Here is an 18,711-nt window from a genome sequence, read left to right as displayed (position 1 = left end):
GTGAAATACAACAAGCAAGCAACGGCAGGTTATAATTATAAATTAAGTTTATTTACAAAATAATTATTTTTCCCCAATGCAGCTGTATCTGCATGACATACATCTCTGGACTCCATTTAAGAACAGAGAGGAACATTTCCTTGATGAGTATTCAAGTTTGACAATGAACTCTGAACCACATGGCAAGGATGAAAGTTTGGTTGCACAATTTTACAGGAGATATCTACAGTTCTATCCCATAAGTTGCACATTAAATACAAATCTAGCAGCAACAGAACAGAGCACAAAACATAGGACAAATGATTATTAGCTCTAAATATGAGTACGCCACCAACACTGCTATAGCACACAAGACTGCATATTACAGTGCAGTGTCTAGCCTCTTAGAAAAACACAAAACCATAACTTAATACAATATCTTGCTGGTGTAGAACAAAATATGCCCCTGAACAAGTGTTATTTGCATTCACTGACTTTACTAATAGGCATACATTAATAAATAGCTGCAATTAATGCATTGCAAAGTTTTACACTTGAACAGTGGAGAAACCATATAAATAGCTTTTCTATGCAACAAACTAGGGCTACAAAATGTGCACTCATGGAATTCCCAACATTTAATGGGAGTTTATTAAAATGATCAGATTCTTTTGAAAAGACTAATCTTAGGTTGCTAATGCTTACACAGTGCAATAAACAAGGGGGCTCCTTTAGCTTCAAGTGTGTTAGCAATAGCGATTCATGGCATGGCTTGTTCATGGCTTTCCCAGCATCCGTGTCTGGCTTTGGCCTTTGATCATGTTAATCGTCATCATCTGATGAGAATACTGTACACTTAGTCACAGAGCATTAACTTTAATTCCTTTCTTTCTGAATGGGAGGTATTTACATTATCCACTGACAAAGTTGAATATTAACAGTGGGAGACTAACATGAGTTCAACAAACAATTGCTTTTCAGAGATCACCCAGTCAGTTCATGATGTCCAAACGGTTATTTGACTTGACAACTGTTGTAAACGTATTACTTTAGTTTAGAACCAATGGCAGTCTTGGAACAAACTGTAGAGTTTGTTGCATGAGTGCAAATTCAAGCAGATGACTCTTTCTGTCGATGACATTCAATCAATGTCCAATGCTGGCTTTTAATGTTATTACATATTTCGTATACCATCCTTAAATAAAAAAAAATGCATGCATATAACCACAAATATTGATTTACAAAAAGACAACAGAAAATTGTTAAAAAAAAAAACCAAACAAACATAAGAACAAAACTGAGATGTAATTGGCCTTAAGTGCTGTTGCTGATGGCAAGGACAGTTAGTTGTTGTTCTCCTTTGTAGTGATGGTGACAAGTTGCTTGGCTGCCTTGGCGATGTCATAAGCACACTGGATGACCTGCTGGGTGACCAGCTGCATGTCCGGCCCCGGGGTCCCCTCTGAGGGCACTGCCTTCCTGCATTCACTCTGAAGCCGGTAGGCACTAGAGGTCAACAATCGCAGGGAGCCCCTCACAGTCTCTGAGCGTGGCTTCTACGGATGAAATGTTTGGGAAAAAACAAAAAGACAAGAACAAAATGGGAGTTAATGAAAAAGCCAGTTTAAAAGTCAGCTGTCGGTCATCTGTACCCTGTGACGGGTAATGGGTTAAACCAAGGGCCTCTGAAACCGCATGTATTATTTACTGGCCACAATCTACCTCTGTTTATGTCTTCCATAATCTCACTCCTTTTTTCCCCGCTGATTTTTTTTTATTTTTATTTTTTTACTATTATTAATCCCTGTGGGGCAATTCTTTTTCTGCATTTAACCCATCCTAGCTGCGTAGCTAGGGGCTGTGGGCAGCCGCCGTGCAGCACCCAGGGACCAACTCCAGTTCGTCTTGCCATGCCTCAGTCAGGGGCACACACAGGAAGCAGTATTAACCTTAACATGCATATCTTTTCCAACTGGAGAAAATAAATGACAGAGTAGATTACCCACTCACATTTGATTAAACAGCTAAAAGGCTAACACTGGTTGTGTTACTGGTTAGAATGTTAAAAAAAAAACAACATATATTGACATGATACTGGGGAGCAATATTTCAAGAAAGACACTTTCAAAATGTTAAAAAGAAGAATTGGTTAACTGATCGATTCACTTCAAACAACAAGAAAAGTTTTTTGTTTTTTACCTTGGGAAAGAGGGCTGCCATTTCTGTTACAGCCACATGTATTCGTTCTGAGCACGGTATAAAACTATGGACAGAACAGAAGCGTAAATGGCACATTCGCATCATACTAATGCATTCTGCTTTAAGTTCTGGATGATAAAAAACTGTTGTTTCTGTTTGAATATCACAGGTTATCTTTGAAAACAAGCAAAAATACACTGCAAATGAGTTAATCACAAAACACAGTTATGTCTCTAGCCCACAACACACCATGCATTTCTGACTTCTTTCCCAGGTTAATACTCACTCAGTTATCTGTGCTACCAAACACAGCAGACTAATATTAGCAAACGACATACTAAGTCCTTATTATGAAATAACCCTTTGCATTCAAAAACTGTCAAGGAATGCCGAACGTTGAATATCTACAGCCAAAACACGATTAAGGACTCTAGTTTCACCAAATTCTATGAACAAAATGACCATAGTCGGTTAGCAGTGGCAGTGTCTGCAGTAAAAAAATAACAAAAACGGCAAGTGAGTATGGGAATGGATGCTTTTGCATACAAAACTCTCAATATTTTTTAGGCAAGCATTCACCAGCAAACCAGAGAAAATAAGCAAGTCGGTAAGACAGGAGAGGAGGGAGAGGTGAGATGGGGAAAGCATATACGAGGGAGAGAAGAAAAACTGTGCCTGGAAGGCAGGGACAGAGGCCAGAGTACCAGGAGGTAGGGTCGGGGGACCGGAGGCTGAGTGGCTGCAGGGGAGAGGGAGCCTTCTCAGCCCAAGGGACCAGAGTGCTGAAACATCCCAGGCTGTGCCTGAGCCGACGCACACCTTCACGCTCATACGGTCTGCTCATGGAAGTGAGGGACAGGGGCCACAAAACAACACCAAATGTGCACCACCGGAGCAGAGGATTGGAGGTAAGATGAGGGAGAAGAATGAAAGAAAAAAAGAGAAATACTAGGAAATAAAACCTGCCTGCCCATTACTACAAGAGAGGGAAATGGTAAATCAAAAGGTGTGCAAATGAGTTTAATCAAGAAGTAAGGCAATGAATGTAAGAAAGGATCTAAAACTTCCTTAGCGATCCTCATCTGCCCAGATCCTGACCTTTCGTGTTTGTTCTCCTGAGCAGCCCGCAGCAGCTCTTGGATATTCTTGGTGATCTGCTCAGTTTTGCGAATGACGTCCTCTGTGCTGGGAAGCGTGGGGTCCGACTCCAGCTCCACATCATCCAGCTCGGGGATAGAGCTGCCCTCGCCCAGCCAGCCACTGCTCCTCAGCCTGCCTCTCCTGCCCAAACTGCAGAGAAGAAATACAGAAGGTTTTGTCTTTACTGCCATGACTTAAGCCTGGTGAAAATAACTTCTACTTAACATAGCATATGAATAGAATGTCTTTCATGGCACCTTGACCTTGAACTCAAAGCAGAGCATCAACCTCGGGGGGGGGGGGGGGGAGCACTTACCCCGAGTCGTCCATTTCTGAATCATTGAATGTGTTGTCGTAGTCACTCTCTGGCATGCTGCTCTGTTTCTCCAACTTTAAAGCCTAAGAGAAACCAAAAGAGAAAAGTCTCATCATGAAGTGTTCCCCACCTCACCACTGTCAGCTAAATGGTAAAGGAAGGCTGAAACATAGTTTTAATGCAAAATGCTGAGTTTATAGAGATAAGCAAACATTGGGAATAATATTTAATTAAACATTTGCTGTAAATGGCCAACTTCAGTTGGTAGAACTACCAACAACAAAAAAATGTTAGAAAATGAAAGATGCGAACCTATACAATTAAAAACAATGTAGCTCACAACTTTGCATGAAACAAGCAAATAAAGCAATGAAGCAAGAATTCAGTCATAAGCTTTAAAATTTGGTTATCAGGGTTAGTAAAAAGAGTTACCAGGGTTCAAATATTTTATACCCTTACTATGCTCTTATTGCTTCAGATTACCCGCCTGAAATTAATTTGGACTGCCTGAAAATCCTGACGGAGTAATCACACTGGGTCAATACAACGTCATGCTATGTTTCGTGCATGAAAACTATTAACATTCCCGGGAGAAGGCTCGAATCAACAGATGACAACGGAAAATAAACAGACAACTATCAGGTGGGGTTGAAGAAAAGGAGCAAAGCGCTGCAGCTTCATCCAATTTTTGATGCCAGGATTAATAAAGTTAGCATGATGCTCGAGTAGAGACATTTATAAAAACAAGCTGGAATTACATCAGAACCACGAGGCTTTCACTATATCCCTAGTCCAAGCTAGCCAGAGGACCACCCATGATAGTCATTATTTGAGGATAAAGACTCTGAGCTCAGATGAAATAGGAATAAGCCAAATTTACAACAGTCTAAAGGACAAACGGCCAATGACAGAGCCATTTGGGGTATTGTGCTGAATAGGACTGACTTGTCCTGTCAGAAAATGAGCCTGTACCTCAAAGATCAGACGTAGTGTTGCAATTCCAAAGTGGGAGCAGAGAGAGAGAAGCGTGCTCAAGCCTCCCATCTTAAAACCATACATAGTACATACGTACCCTTTTCAACAGTCCAAAGGTGCTCAAACAAATTGGTCCTCTTGTATGCAGCACAAAATGCAATGCATTCTAAACAAATGTGCATCGAAACAATACTCATTTTCTCTTTGTTTTGCATCTACGACAAGAGAAAAGTCAATCTGTTTTTTCAATGTCTTTCTAGTCAGGGAGCACCAAAGCCCTGGATGATGACCCGGTGTGTGTGGCTGTTAGAAGAGGAAATGAGAGCATGCTGGGAGAGCTCGCTGTGGATGATGGCCAAGAACTGGTTCCAGATTCTGAGAAGGATCTCTTAGTAGAAAAGAGGGAGGAGGGAAAAAGGCTCAATATATTTTTTCCATTCGGGAAAAAAATAATTTCAACCAATTTAGGACATATAACCATCTTCAAAAGGAAAATATCCTATATGTAAGCAACCATTTTTTACAGTAGCAGTTTAGTATTGTGTTCAAAGAATGTAACAAACTCTTTAAGATAATTGATAATCCTCTAAGACAATGACTGATTCAGAGTTCCTAAGACAGTTTTTATCTAAATTAGGTTTTATATAGGCCTCTCAGGGACATAAAACAAGCATTTACATTGTTTTATGCCTCACCACAGCAGATGCACCTCATTACTCAACCTTAAGGTCCAAGACAATTTTGCATTTGAAAAACCATACAAGTCATATGCGTAGCAGTCACAATGATGCTGATGCAGGTAGGTGTCAGATGGCAAAGGCAGCTCATGGAGGGGTTGGTTGGGTCATGCAGTAAAGCAGGGAAGGGGGAAGCAGGGGACAGAGAGATGATGGAGGAGGAAGAGGAAGTAATGGCATGGAGCTCTCAGAGTGCTCGCTGCATCTCGCGAAGAACAGACCAAGTGTGAGCGGAGGGTTGGGGGGTGGGGTGTACTTAACCTTTTGAGTACTTTCATCCTTCGACCAAGACAGTGTAGATGGAAATGAGGGGAGGGATGAAGAAGTGGTCACAAAAGCGCCCCTTTCCGTCTAGAGACAAGGTTCAAATCACATTTCAAGGATGGAGGGTGAGAATAATGACAAGGTGCTCCCTGGAAACTCTGGGAGCTTACCAAGGTGAGATGATGCTCACAACAGGGCTTTCAATATAAAAATAATTTCTGAACAAACGAGAGCAGATTCTGTACAGTACTACTGCACAATTGTGGTGATGACGTTTATATGTAGACCTGATCAATTATCAGTATGTCTGAAGGTGAACTCATTCTTCCAGCACCCTGGTTGACCATCCACATTCATCTCTTTTGTGATGAACACAGCAACACTGGACTAATGGGCTTGCAAAGTGACCTTAGCTACTAAACCATTAGCAAACATAATTGCATAAATGCTGCTCAAACAAGTGTGTTGTATTACAACATGCCATTGAATGTTTTCATTTCCAGTGATAAGATTTAGCTAACAATATTGCAATGTTGCAAACTAATCATGATGAAGGTGTGACATCAAGAGGAGATGATCTGTGGACTTGTGAGAACATTCACAGCTAGTGAGAGAACAGATAGTTAAAAGTTAATATTTCACAGTAATACAACTCTCTGTAATAATTGGACACTGCTTGATGGAGAACAAGCATTAATTGTGGAATATGACATTTTTCAAATGCAATACACAATGTTTGATACAACACAGGTGTGGAGGTGTGATGTGTCTCACACTACCTGACTTACATGAAATTGCATCTTCATAGCTATAGTGCTGTTGTAATAGTGATGCAAGTATGAATAGTGAACAGTGAGTCATGGTGAAAATGAGTGATATTAGAGTGAGATGGGAAAATGCATCTAACCAATTAAAGCCTCTCTGCCATGTCTTAATTGGATACATCATAAACAAAACATAGATAAAATACCTCAACAATATATGTGAAGCAACGCTATGGTTCTAGGGTTCTATGGTACTCGGCGAGGATCTACAGCATTTTAGTAGTGTATGATTCTTGATATAAAGTTCTATTGTTACTTTCAAATTATGCTTATGGATTGTGCTCCTTTACTTTCTGAACTCCTTAATTCTTCACTTGTACGTGCATATCAAAGAAACGTGTCAGTAGAAAGCTATGAAACTCAATCATTGTTAGACTGATCCCTCAAGACTTTGTTTCATGGAACCAAATGTATGAAACGAGACCTAATCATAAAGTACTTAATATGTGAACAGAACCAAAACCATGAAACAAATAATCCTGTTAGTTTTCTCATGCAGTACAAAAACACAGAGCATTTGTGTCATTGCTTTAATGCTTAATCAAAAAGGCATACAGTGCAACCTTTCACAGTGAATCATAATCAAAACAACAGTTTGGTTTTGGCCTATCTGATTAAGTTTAGTCTGACAAACAAGCAACATTCCAAGAGACACCACATTTATGGAGAATGGTCCTATGAGTGTCTAGCGTTCGATTTGGACAATATGGGACATGACGAACTCTGTGTCCTACATGCATGGCAGTGCATGTTCTGATTACTTTGTTTTGGGGGCCGAATAGCATTTTTCTAAAGAAAGGAAACAAATAAATGGAAAAGGCAGGTGTGCAGACAGGGTGATGAGACATGAGGAAAAGGCCTTGGAAATGGCAAAGGAAGGCAGGGTGCAGGTCTTACTTACATGAGGTGGGAAGGGTTGCAGGGTGGGGACACCCTCCTCTGGGTAGGGTGTTTCCCCCTTAGGGAGATAGGGCTTCAGACCTGAGCCAGTCTCATACATAGACATGGGCCGGCTGGCCCGCGCAGACTGACGGCGTTTCAGAGCTGAGGGACTGGAGGGGTCAGGGTAGTCTGAACCGCTGGGGACCTGATAGATAGTGGTTGGGACCTGCCGCCTGAGAGAGGTGTTCTCGCTTTGCAGAGATTGCAGCTGGAAGAGACGGGTCAGCAATACACTGAAAGGCGCTCTCAGCAAAGCAAGCTTCCTTCTCTGACCTATTTCTAGCTTTACGGCATGCTCTTATCAGTTTTTCTCCCACGAATTTCTAAATGTTCACATTAGGGTTTGATGGTCTAAGACCATAAGTATACTACCCATCATAGAATGCTACTAATCATCTAACTTGGCTTGGGTTGAGAGAGTCTATAATGGAATTACACAAAATTAAATTGAACGAAAAAATTAAAAATGAGCACCTATCCAAAAAATGAACAGTATTTTCAAATGATAAAGGGTTCAAAGAATATAAATGAACACCAACAACTCTCTCTCCAAGCTAGAAACCTGCAAACAAATGCTCTTCTAAGTCACTAAGAGGCAAATCCTGGATTGTCTTCACTGACAACAAATTGGTATATAAATTATGGCTCATAGAAAATTTGTTACCCTGCTAAATGATATTCCCTTGTGTCAAAATGTATGAACTGTAACAAACCAAGATTAGAATTAACCAAGTATTGTGATCAAGTTCCGTCGTCGTTTTATTTGTTTTAGAGTTCATCGTCAGTGGAACAGCTGAAGGATTTGTCTCTTGATGATTAGGAGTTATCACTCTCTTAATAGGTGAGATTAGTTCATGTGACCAAACCTACACTGAACTTTCCAGATTCACAGGTATGTCGTGTTTGAATTCTACCTAAGGGTGGACTTTCTCTTATGTTAAAATGCAATGCAAGTGCTATGCAAAGCAAGCAGTAAGGGAAGCGAAAGGTTAGAGCACAGGCAAGCAACACAGTTACAGTCTTAAAGATGTAACTTTTTGAAAGATGGACAGGGTAGGGAAGGAATAAGACGACATTTGGAGCGATTCAAATCATCAGCAACATAAAGAATTTTTTAGAGGCATTAGATAGCGTTGAAACAGAGATATCAACCCTATGTGATTCAACTGGCTGTGTTCCAATGGATAAATGGAGAGGGTCTGCTGCTCAGTAGGAGGGTAGGTCTCCTCTATAACTGCCAATTCACTTTGGTCACTGATCCTCCACCATAGGGTTGGTAAAGCAAAAGTACTCATTAAGGCTCATCAGCTCCGGGGGTACAGAAGCAGTGCTAATGAAGTGACAAAGGGTAAGTGCTTTTAAAAATGATATGCCTACAATTCCTTAATTCCACTTGTACCTGAAAACCACTGTGCTTTGGAAAAGTGATAAGTAAATGAGCTCACAGACTACAGCTGAGGCTGTTGTACAGGAGGAAACAGAATTGTCATAAATTGATGTTCTGAATGAGTCTCTCATTACATAATAATAAATGGTGCACTTGCGAGCACTTGCTGGATTTTTTAGCCTAACTTTCGATTTGTGGATGTCAACCTGCTGGATGTGGTCTGTAATGATCATCTCTTTAGTCATCAGATAAGACAATGCCAACCCGCACAGTCAAATCACACACTGTGTCAACAGGAGTGAAACCCATAAAATATTACAGAGACAATTTACGTTTCTTCCAGCCAGCTAAATCCAAGTCATTTTAACAATAAGGGAAAAATGAAAACAAAACTTTTACCTCGCTTACAGTTTTATCATTTAAATAATGATAATAAATAAACCAAGTAGCTCTGAGGCATTTACAATATGAAATGACGGCAGCCTCTCGTTCCCAAGGACTAAAGGGAGATTGACGTGTATGAGGTTTAACAACTATGGGTTACTAGATTGATGTATACATTTATGCATAATTAGATATAACAGTATTGAAAGGAAAAATAAAAATCCTAACAAGTTAAATAATGAAACATTTTTCATGAGTAGAAAAGAAATAAAGCCCACAGTTAATTTTACTTCAACTCAGCCATTTCTATTCTAAGTTGAACAAAACAGGTGGACTGGCAGTGATGTTTACAAAAACAAGAAAAACAGAGCCATGTGCTCGGAGGACTGTATTATTTCATATCTTAGTGAACAGCTGAGAACCAGCCATCCAAAGACTTTATACATGGTGAACAACAAATGATGAGGCAAGGTTCACACAAACAATTTATATTAGTCACTATACAGAACTAAGGGAAGAAACACAACTGTTATTTCATGCAAATTATTTCAACATGCTTGTTAGTAACACAAGAGCATGTTATCCATTTTACTTACTGTATAGACTAGGGAATGAAAATATTTCTCCAACAGCAATTGGAGCAACAATGCATTTTGAGATGGGGGGGGGTCTTCAGCCACCATTCAAACTTTGAAATGTAACATGCGGGCCAAATCAGAGGGTGGACCGGCAGGGTATCACAGCAGCCTCGCCGTGCAGCAGAGCATTCCCGTTGAGGTGGCTAGGCCTTCATTACAACCCCACAGGCTGAGCTTCCCAAACAGAGGGAGCGTTGCATTGGAAAGGAGGAGAACTCTGCTGACCGCTGTGGCCCCGACCCCTCAGTCCAACCCCTGGTGTTAGTGATCTTATTGGTGCAGATCGGCGGATACCTTTTTCTGCATCAGCCTCAACTCATCGCTCAGGTTGCTGTTGACTTTCATGAGTTGCTGGATCTTGGCTTCAGATGCAGAGAGTGCATTTTTCACCTCCAAATACTCCTGCATTGTGATGGGTCCATCTGACAGGTCAGAGTCCAGACTCTGTTTGTAAAGACAGATACAAAACAGGCACCTGACCTTAGAAATGTGAATGACTTTTCAACAACTTCTAGTGAATGTCTATTTTGATGGTGCACGTGAAGGCTATTTTCGAAACGAAAGGCGTCGTTTTTGTTTTTTTGGGGTCATTGTATAAAAGGCACTGCTTTTACCTTTGTCCTATCTCCTTTGCTTGAAGGCAGCTCTTGATCTGTATCCTCATCAGAAGCTACACTATCGTAGTCAGGCTGGTCATTGTCCTGGCCATCACTTCCATGTCTAACACCCACACTTTTCAGTATAAGTTCAACATTATCTGGAATCAAAGATAGCCACGGTGGAATGCTTAGCTTATTGTATACTTGGTAAGCATGCAGATGCCCTGAAAATAATGCAAATATTAGATACAAACCTTTGGGAATGCCTATTGAATTCCCTTGCTGTCTGCGTTTGGCATCACTCAGTATATCGATGACAAGGGTTGCAAATTCATGTGCATTGAATCTTGCAAGTTTTTGCCGACCCTAATTGAAGAACAAAAGAACCAAAAAATGTATTGTGAACTCAATTCACAAAATAAATGTTTGGTGATCTGAGTGAAAGTGCAAACAATGAGAGAGGACTGATTTTGTCAACAAAAACTGAACGAATAATGTTCAGTTTGACAGACAAACTTCAACGAGCTGGATTGAACTTGCCTGGTTTCGTGTTGATGAGTACTCTGGATTCACAGGAAGGAAAGGAACCACAGTCGTCTCTGTCACCAGGGTGCTGTGATTCTGCGTAGCCAACCATACTACAGAGGAAAGGACAGGCAATCAAATGTTTGTCCCTGGCTGGAGTCCCATTTGGTCGTTTTTAATTATTAGTGGGAAGTAATGACAGTGTTTCAGAAACATTGTAAAACACAACCCATCTCCTAATGGATTAATGCCTTACCTGCATCTGTCTCTCTTCTGTCCACCTCATCATACACATCCATGGCCAGCTCCTCAAATAAATGGTTGCTGAGCTGTTTTCAAAAATTAGGGGTTCAGACATGGTCAAGCTTGAGTTAGCATGACTAAGATTAATCAATTCAAAAAAGAAAGAAGATAAATTGAGAATAAAATAGGTGGTTAAACAGCACAGTACTTACAGACTGTAGTTTCTTCTTTGCTGCCTTTGCCAGTTCTGATAAATCTAAGCTGCTGCAAACAAAATAAGACCCCCATAAGGATATGCATACATAAAGATAAGGACATTGTAATGCTTGCTTTATTTTACTTTATACTTACATGTTTCTTATCCATCAAAAGACAGCGATAAAAAAGACAAAATGTCTCAACGTGATTTAAGAAGAGCAGTGCTTGGGTGTTACAACTGTACAGATACTAAAAGCTGACATCGGGGCTACATTTTAACCACCTTCAACAATAACAGAGCAGTTGTGTTAGAGAATTACTTTAGTCTGTCTGTTTCCTCCCGCACGGATAATGGATGCTAGAGCGAGCACAAAAGCATGTCAGAACAAGCCCAATAGAAAGAACACAACCAGAGAATGCAGTACAGCTTCACTTAAACTTTGTTGGGGGGTTAAGTTAAAGCTGTCCACTTTAAAGGTAGAACAAGTAGGATTGTCAGTTGCAGTGTGTAAACACAACATTTAAAGTCCCCCCCCCCCGGCTCAACGACACCAGAAGCCCCCCCCCCTCCCGACCACAGCTGCCAAAAAACATCCCAGTGTACAGGCCAACTCTGCATCACTCTTCATCCCCATCCTCTCCTTCAGTGCTCATCAGCGAGTGAAAGGTAACCCCAGATTCACTCTTGTTTTGGAACGAGCTTTGTCCACTTTGTGTTTTGCTTCGCTATATTTGCGTCTTTTCAGCACTGTGTCCGCCATTGTCATAGCTTCCTCTTGGATGCGCGTTTACGATCTTGATCTGGCACCTGGTCACTACATTTTTTAGAGAGTTCCGCTGCCCAAAGGTTTAAGCCCAGAAATGTCCCTTACACAGCAAAATAAGAAAATACACACAGAGGACAGGGTCTCTGCGAATACAGACACCACCACACACGTCTAAGCAGGTCATAAGTGATGATTGACAGGGATTTTTTTTTTGAGTCTATACATTGATTTTTAGGAAAATCCTACTCGTTCTACCTTTAAGCACCATAATTCCCAGAGTGACTTCTTGACACTGACTTAGATCATGATATGCTACACATGGTGTCTTCTTACCTGTCAGCCATTTGAGGAACTATGAAGTGCTGGCCATTTTTATGATCTAAAAAGGAACCAAGGGTCATGACATGATCATGATAAAAAAATACTCTGGTGTTTGTTTTAAACTACCTGGGGTACAGGAAGGGTGGGACTCACCACTATTTTCAGCAATTGTTATTTACAGCAAAGTATTCCAAGACAAGTCTCAAGTATTCTGTAATTGTTAGAACTTTTCATCACTCTTTATATTGTCCTGCAGTGCAAAAAAATCCAGCCATCTGGTATTCCATGCAGGTAAAAAAAAACACAGAAAATAATACTGGACACATTTCTTAAGTTTAGGACCTTTCCAGTTGCTTTCTCCTCACTTACCTGGCTTTCTTCCACACAGATAGAATGCCAGTCGATCAGTTAGTTCATACTGAATCTCCACCAGTCTATCAGCCAGTTCATGGTGACCAGCTTGCCTAAGAGAATGTACATCAAAATGCATAATGATGAAATTAACACTTCAAGTGAAAAAATAAACCCATTATGTCTTACATTAATATGACTGAACATTTGCTTGAAAAAATAAAATGAGGCTAACCTTGCATAGTCAATGGGAGTTTTACCACTGCTGTCAGGGGCTCCAGGATCTGCCCCATAAACAGTTAGTAGCTCAGCCTGAGATACTTGGCCTGCTTTTGCAGCCACATGCAGAGGGGTGTTTCCCTTTTCCTTGTGGAAAGGTAAATAAACAAAGCAAAACATTAAAATGAAAAATCAACAGAAAAGCCGATCTAAGGACCAAAATGCCGGTTGTAAAAATAGTTGGTGAGCCTTACTGGGTGAAAAAAGTTAGCTTGGGCTCCAAGGGACAGAAGCCTCAAACATGTCTCAAGATTCCCAGTACGCACACTTGAGTGAAGTTGCTAAAAGTGGGGGGGGGGGGGGAGATAATAATAATAAATAAATAAAACAATTATCTCTGTCTGTATATTTGAAATATTGGACTGCATGTAGAATGCTCTTTAAACATTTTATGCAGAGCAGCCTGTCTCCTCACCTTGCTTAAATCCTTGGCTGTGAGACTGTCATCCTCTCGGCAAGGCATACGATGGACAAATGCTAGCATTTGATATTTGGCCTTTATAAACTCTGTTTTGTTTGGGCTTTTTGTACGACATAATGCACAGAGGAACAAAATGGAGAAAAAAAGGGACAGAGAGCACGGGTTAACACTTACAGGTCTACAGTCAGTTCTGTGTTTGTTAATTTGTCTGGTTGAAGGAAGTCATGGCTATTTCCAAATAATTGTGACTCACTGCAGTTTATCCTGAGGGTTGGCCTTGCGTTTCCCACTCATTACAGAAGCTGGATCCAGTAGAGAGTGTTCCCAGATTGAATTTGCACCATTGCTGTATAACATCTGAACCATCTAAGTGAAATAACAAAAAAAGCAAATGTCCCAAAGTATCACACTGATTTCCTACAATGTGCTGATTGGCTGTGCAGTAAACTTTTGCTTTAAACCTGCGCTGCTGCCTTTCTAGACCATTGATAACAAGCATTACCACTTGTCACCTCTTGAGAGGGTCTTGGGCCAGCCTTATTGTGCTTTTCAAAACCTTCAGCACCACACTACATTATTACTCTCAAAGTCTGGAAGTATCTCTGCTTGTGTAAGATGGTAAATGACCAAAAAAATATTGTAATTTGATACAAGCAGGCAACACTGCATGGCTGGACAGCAACGCTAACGCTTTTACAATGTCGTTGATTAGTGACCAGCATGTTAGGTGCAACAAAATTTTAGCACAGGAACAACTGACTGTCTACTGTGGGGCTCTTACTTGTAGCTGTGTAGGGGGCCATGGTGTGTGCGTAAGGTGACGAACTTGGGAGCTGTGTCTGCCCAAACTCCGATGAACACTACAGCACTCGTCACAGATCAACACACCCCTGTTCACTGAGGCCCAGCGAGGTTCTGAAAGGACAAGAAAACAGTTCAAAACTTATGACATTGGTAGCAATCCCTTTGATGAGTCATCCAGGGCAAATTAATCAGTCTAATTTCCATTTCTGTTGAAAGAGACAACCAAGTTTAGGAGGATATGCTTGATCAGCACTGGCAGAGCCAACGGGCTGTCAAACCTTTAGTTTCAAAATTACTCAGGTGTCAATCATTTGTCCTTGCATCTTTTCTTGGTTTCTTTTTTGTGACTAAGTTGCTTTTATTGTAAGAATAAACATCATCCTCTCCTAACCCGACTCTGGGACCAAAATGTCCTGACATATTTACAGAACATTTCAATATTTTCCAAGTACTCTAAAATGCTAGACAATTATTCAGCTTATTATTGGAACATGCCTATAGTAAGCTTTCATGATAAATAATCAATGGAAGGCATAAACAAAAAAAATATTAAACCTACATACTCTGTGATTTGTAATACCTGCAGTCACAACAGAATACTTTGAAAGTGTTTTTTGACCCCACTTCTCTACATTTGGCCTTGTGGTGAAGTCAAGCAGAGTATAAAGGGGAAGTGAAGACTTAACAGCTCTATATATGGGAGTTTTAAAGGTACCAGCAACCTCATTCTTCACGCTGAGAAATGCAAAAGCTTCTTTTGTCAAAACATCAAAAAGAAATACCAGATTAATGCCCTCAACACATTTTTCACTATGCATCCTAATAATGCAATACATGCTGTGGCAATAGAGCAAACTAATCAAGTAAAAGGCAATCTGTTTATTTATCACCTAAATAAAGAATAGGTTTTGTTAAACTAGACCTATTCAACACAGTTTGTTTGTGCCTTGCCCTTTTTTAATTAGACTCTTCAGGCAGCAAATGTCTACAAAAGGAGCAACACCACAGACAGAGTCACAAGAGATTCATTTAGCTCAAAATTTGACCCATTAATAGACCATCTGCCACAGTGAGATGAGGTACAGTGATGTTTGTGAAGACTCTTTCGCAACAGCTGAGGTGTGGGAGGAACAGCTGCCAGGACTGCTGGGACTGGTGCAGTTGATACTCTTGATACTGGTGCAGTTATGTGTGACCATCTTCCTGTCAACCAAGAACTGAGTACTGACAAGTTTGCCAAATGCCTCTTTCACCCGTTCCTCAACAAGTGTATCTAAAATTAATACCAAATCTAGAAACTAAAAATATTCATACCCAACAACTGGTAACAGAAGGGCACTCGAGGATAACTTGGGTGGCTTAACTAATCTAAGTGAAACAATCATGAACATAGAAGCGGTGACGAGGATTACATGAATATGTATTTAGTGTTGTCATATTGCTTGATTGCTGTAGTGCAAAAAATGGCTCAATCGTTTTGCTCAAGCTCAAGGGTTACGAGGTAAATGGTTCAATGTGGCACATTTAAAGCTCAACAATAGAAAAAATGCCTACATTCAACGCATCTAGTTGATTCAATCAGCATCCTGTTTTGCTTCCTGTGCTTGCTGAAAAACATCACGTCATTCTTGTATAAAAAGAAACATTTTGCAGAATGCCTCCAATACAGTGCAGCACTGAAATGCTAAGCTTTCACAGCTATCTTGTTTCTTCTGTGGTGCACACTACTTATATCATTCTATTCTCACTAACAACCAACGTTTAGCTTAGACAGAGGCGCAGGCGCCATTACACCGTTGGCAAATGTATCTACTAGACCCTGATCCTTTAGTGACCAATCACAGGTCACTAAAGTCACTCAGATTACCAGTTTACGAAAATTGTTAAATTTCGTCAAAGCACATTGAAAGATTAAGGTCGAAAATCTGAGATATGCCTCACAATAATTACCAACAAGGCAGATGTAATACGAGACTTAATAATAGTATCCCTGACAAATGTGCAGCAAGCAGCAGGAACCGAGAGCACTTGAAACTACTGTATCTGTCTTAACTCCATATTTGAATGAGCAAAGATACAGGCATCGGTTTGATTACAGGTGTTCGGTTGATCTAGGATCAATTTCCCGCAATGAGTCATTACACGTTTATCGTGTTCGTGAACACTTCTGTTTTTCTAACACGAACTTTGCCACGGACAATGAAAGCTAAACTGTCTGGAACGATGTGAAAGCAAGACAGTTAGCTGGCTGAGCTCTGATTACAGCCAGCGGGAACTTTTCCTCTGCAGTGTCAAAATAACATCATAAGAAAGTTTGCATTAACGTTTATTATATGCAAGCAAGCTCCGCCTCGCAACACGGATTTTTATTTCCCCTATTTTAAGCCAAGAGAGTTAAATCAAGCTTTAGCTAAATAAGATTGGGGTGGATGGCTGGATGGAGCGGTAACCTAGTCTCGAAACTTACCTGGAATACTGCAGTCAGCACAAACCTCACTATTTCGCAGGCGCTTAGACATCCTTTGCGTAAGAAGAAGAGGCTATTTAAAAGGTCTTGAAACGGACTGCTAATACGTCTGATCAGCTAATCATTGGTGTCTCTGTGGGTTCCTTTCGCGTTAGCCACAGCCAGCTAATGACTTAGCGATCTAAGCTACACAGCAACCTGCTCCTCTAAGTTGCTTGTCGACAAACCCTGTCGTTGTAGCTAACTTCGGTGTTATAACGATAAACGCCAGCGCGACTACTATGCAAACACCGCTCGCCAACAAGTTAGTTAATTTAGCAAGTAGCATCTGACAAGCTAACTCCGGTCTGTGTATCCTGTTGGCGGATCCAGTCCTCTCTCTGGCTCTTTGCAGCAGATAGCCACGCAGAGATACAGCGGAAACCCCTACGGCACTGGCGGCCGTTGTGGTTGGCTCATTGCACTACGTAACGCTTGAGCCCCGCAGGAACTACGTCATCAAGAACCCAATTTACGACATTTATGCTGCATTAACTCCCGCGTTACCTCCGGCTTGGTCGGGCGTCTCTACAGACAAAATTGGCGGGTGGGAAGCCGGATGTGAAGGGTAGGGTAATTGGCCAAGTACAATTGGGGAGAAAAACGGGGGAAATTATATATATATATATATATATATATATATATATATATATATATATATATATATATATATATATATATATATATATATATATATATATATATATATATATATATATGTAACGTGCATGGATAAGATGATACGCTGGCCGCTGGCTCGCGGGTGTGACCTTTTGTCGAGCGGTTAGCGATGTCTCCTGCGGTGCGGGCGACACGGGTTCGCTTCCCGGCCGCGGCAGTTCCTGTGGTTGCGTTGTCCCCCGAATTCGCTACAATATATATATGTGTGTGTGTATATACATCCGTGATCGTTACTATATATATAGATAGATAGATAGGTATATCTATATATATTGGGTTGCTGAAGCGTCATGTGATGTAGGCTGAGAGGTTCAGGCTACCGATTCCTGCATGCGTGACAAACTTCGGATAGGTCCCTCCTCGAGGTATTGACCGGACTTCACTTGAGTTAGCGTAAGATGGGCAGCGCTCAGCTGCCTAAAGCCTAACGGGACCGCGGACTGGCGGTTATAAAAATCCCACACATCCCTGGCTCGTAAGTGTCTAACAAGTGGGCAGTCCAAACTCCCAATCCGACTATCACTTGGGTGCAACCTGTGGCGGATCCCATCGTCTTCACTCTTGTGTTGTCATGGAACTAGATCATCCCAGGCCAAGAAGTGTGGACCAGCGTCGCGACCTGATCACCACTTTAATCAAGGCTTTAGCGAATGGCTCCAAGTCTTTTTCAAGGACCGTGCTTTACCCCCCCCCCTTCACAAAGTCCATTGGCGATGCTGCGGAGCGACGGGAGCAGGGAATGATCATCCTGGAAACTCCTAGCTCCAAAGGCGCACAATTGGCGGCAAGGATCTGATGGTCGTCTCTACATGAATCCGGGAAACTTTGTGTGGATTCGGCAGCAACCTTGCGACGGAGCAGCCCTTTTTAGGGACAGCACTGCCCTCCCCCCCCCCCCAACCAGGGGAAGGTCCTAGAAAATGTGGGACCACCACTCTGGAGCCCCAGAGAACACAGCTGTCTTGGATGCTCAGTTCATCTTTTTGTTTAGCATAAGGCCTCAGTCTCTCATCCTCTACCACAGGGGGCCAACCCTGCATGAGGAATCTTTTCACCTGAGACAGGACCGGGTCCCTCTCTGTCCACTGTTTGATTTGTTTGGCAGTCACAGGGGAAGCTGACAGTCTCTCCAGCAAGAAAACTGTCTCTGGAGGTACCACGGTCTGGGTGGGTGTGTCAGGCAAAGGGAGCCGACTCAGTGCATCCGCATTTGCGTTGTCCGCCCCTGCTC

At 41.4% G+C, this 18,711-nt stretch overlaps 1 protein-coding gene across 4 annotated transcripts; it reads right to left on the bottom strand.

The window, feature by feature from the left end:
• Positions 1 to 29: 29 nt before the first annotated feature.
• git2a (G protein-coupled receptor kinase interacting ArfGAP 2a) lies at positions 30 to 17,136 on the bottom strand. 4 transcript variants are annotated; one of them, XM_056272840.1, is made up of 21 exons: positions 16,761 to 17,136; positions 14,271 to 14,404; positions 13,743 to 13,855; positions 13,484 to 13,589; positions 13,263 to 13,349; positions 13,025 to 13,155; positions 12,808 to 12,902; positions 12,451 to 12,496; positions 11,365 to 11,416; positions 11,166 to 11,238; positions 10,925 to 11,022; positions 10,639 to 10,750; positions 10,400 to 10,542; positions 10,080 to 10,229; positions 7,336 to 7,584; positions 5,608 to 5,697; positions 3,635 to 3,717; positions 3,277 to 3,468; positions 2,883 to 3,014; positions 2,179 to 2,242; positions 30 to 1,535 (listed from the first exon to the last, which is right to left on the bottom strand). In XM_056272840.1, exons 1-21 carry the CDS (start codon positions 16,810 to 16,812, stop codon positions 1,323 to 1,325), a joined length of 2,415 nt encoding a protein of 804 aa, XP_056128815.1. In that variant the 5' UTR covers positions 16,813 to 17,136; the 3' UTR covers positions 30 to 1,322. The 4 variants fall into 4 exon arrangements, with proteins under 4 accessions (XP_056128815.1, XP_056128806.1, XP_056128794.1 ...); XM_056272831.1 differs by lacking the exon at positions 2,883 to 3,014; XM_056272819.1 differs by lacking the exons at positions 2,883 to 3,014; positions 7,336 to 7,584.
• Positions 17,137 to 18,711: the final 1,575 nt, after the last annotated feature.

Source organism: Lampris incognitus, chromosome 1 (genome assembly GCF_029633865.1).
Source record: "Lampris incognitus isolate fLamInc1 chromosome 1, fLamInc1.hap2, whole genome shotgun sequence".
Taxonomy (NCBI): Eukaryota; Metazoa; Chordata; class Actinopteri; order Lampriformes; family Lampridae; genus Lampris; species Lampris incognitus.
Note: the sequence above shows the minus strand (reverse complement) of the source record. Positions and strands in the feature narration are given on the sequence as shown.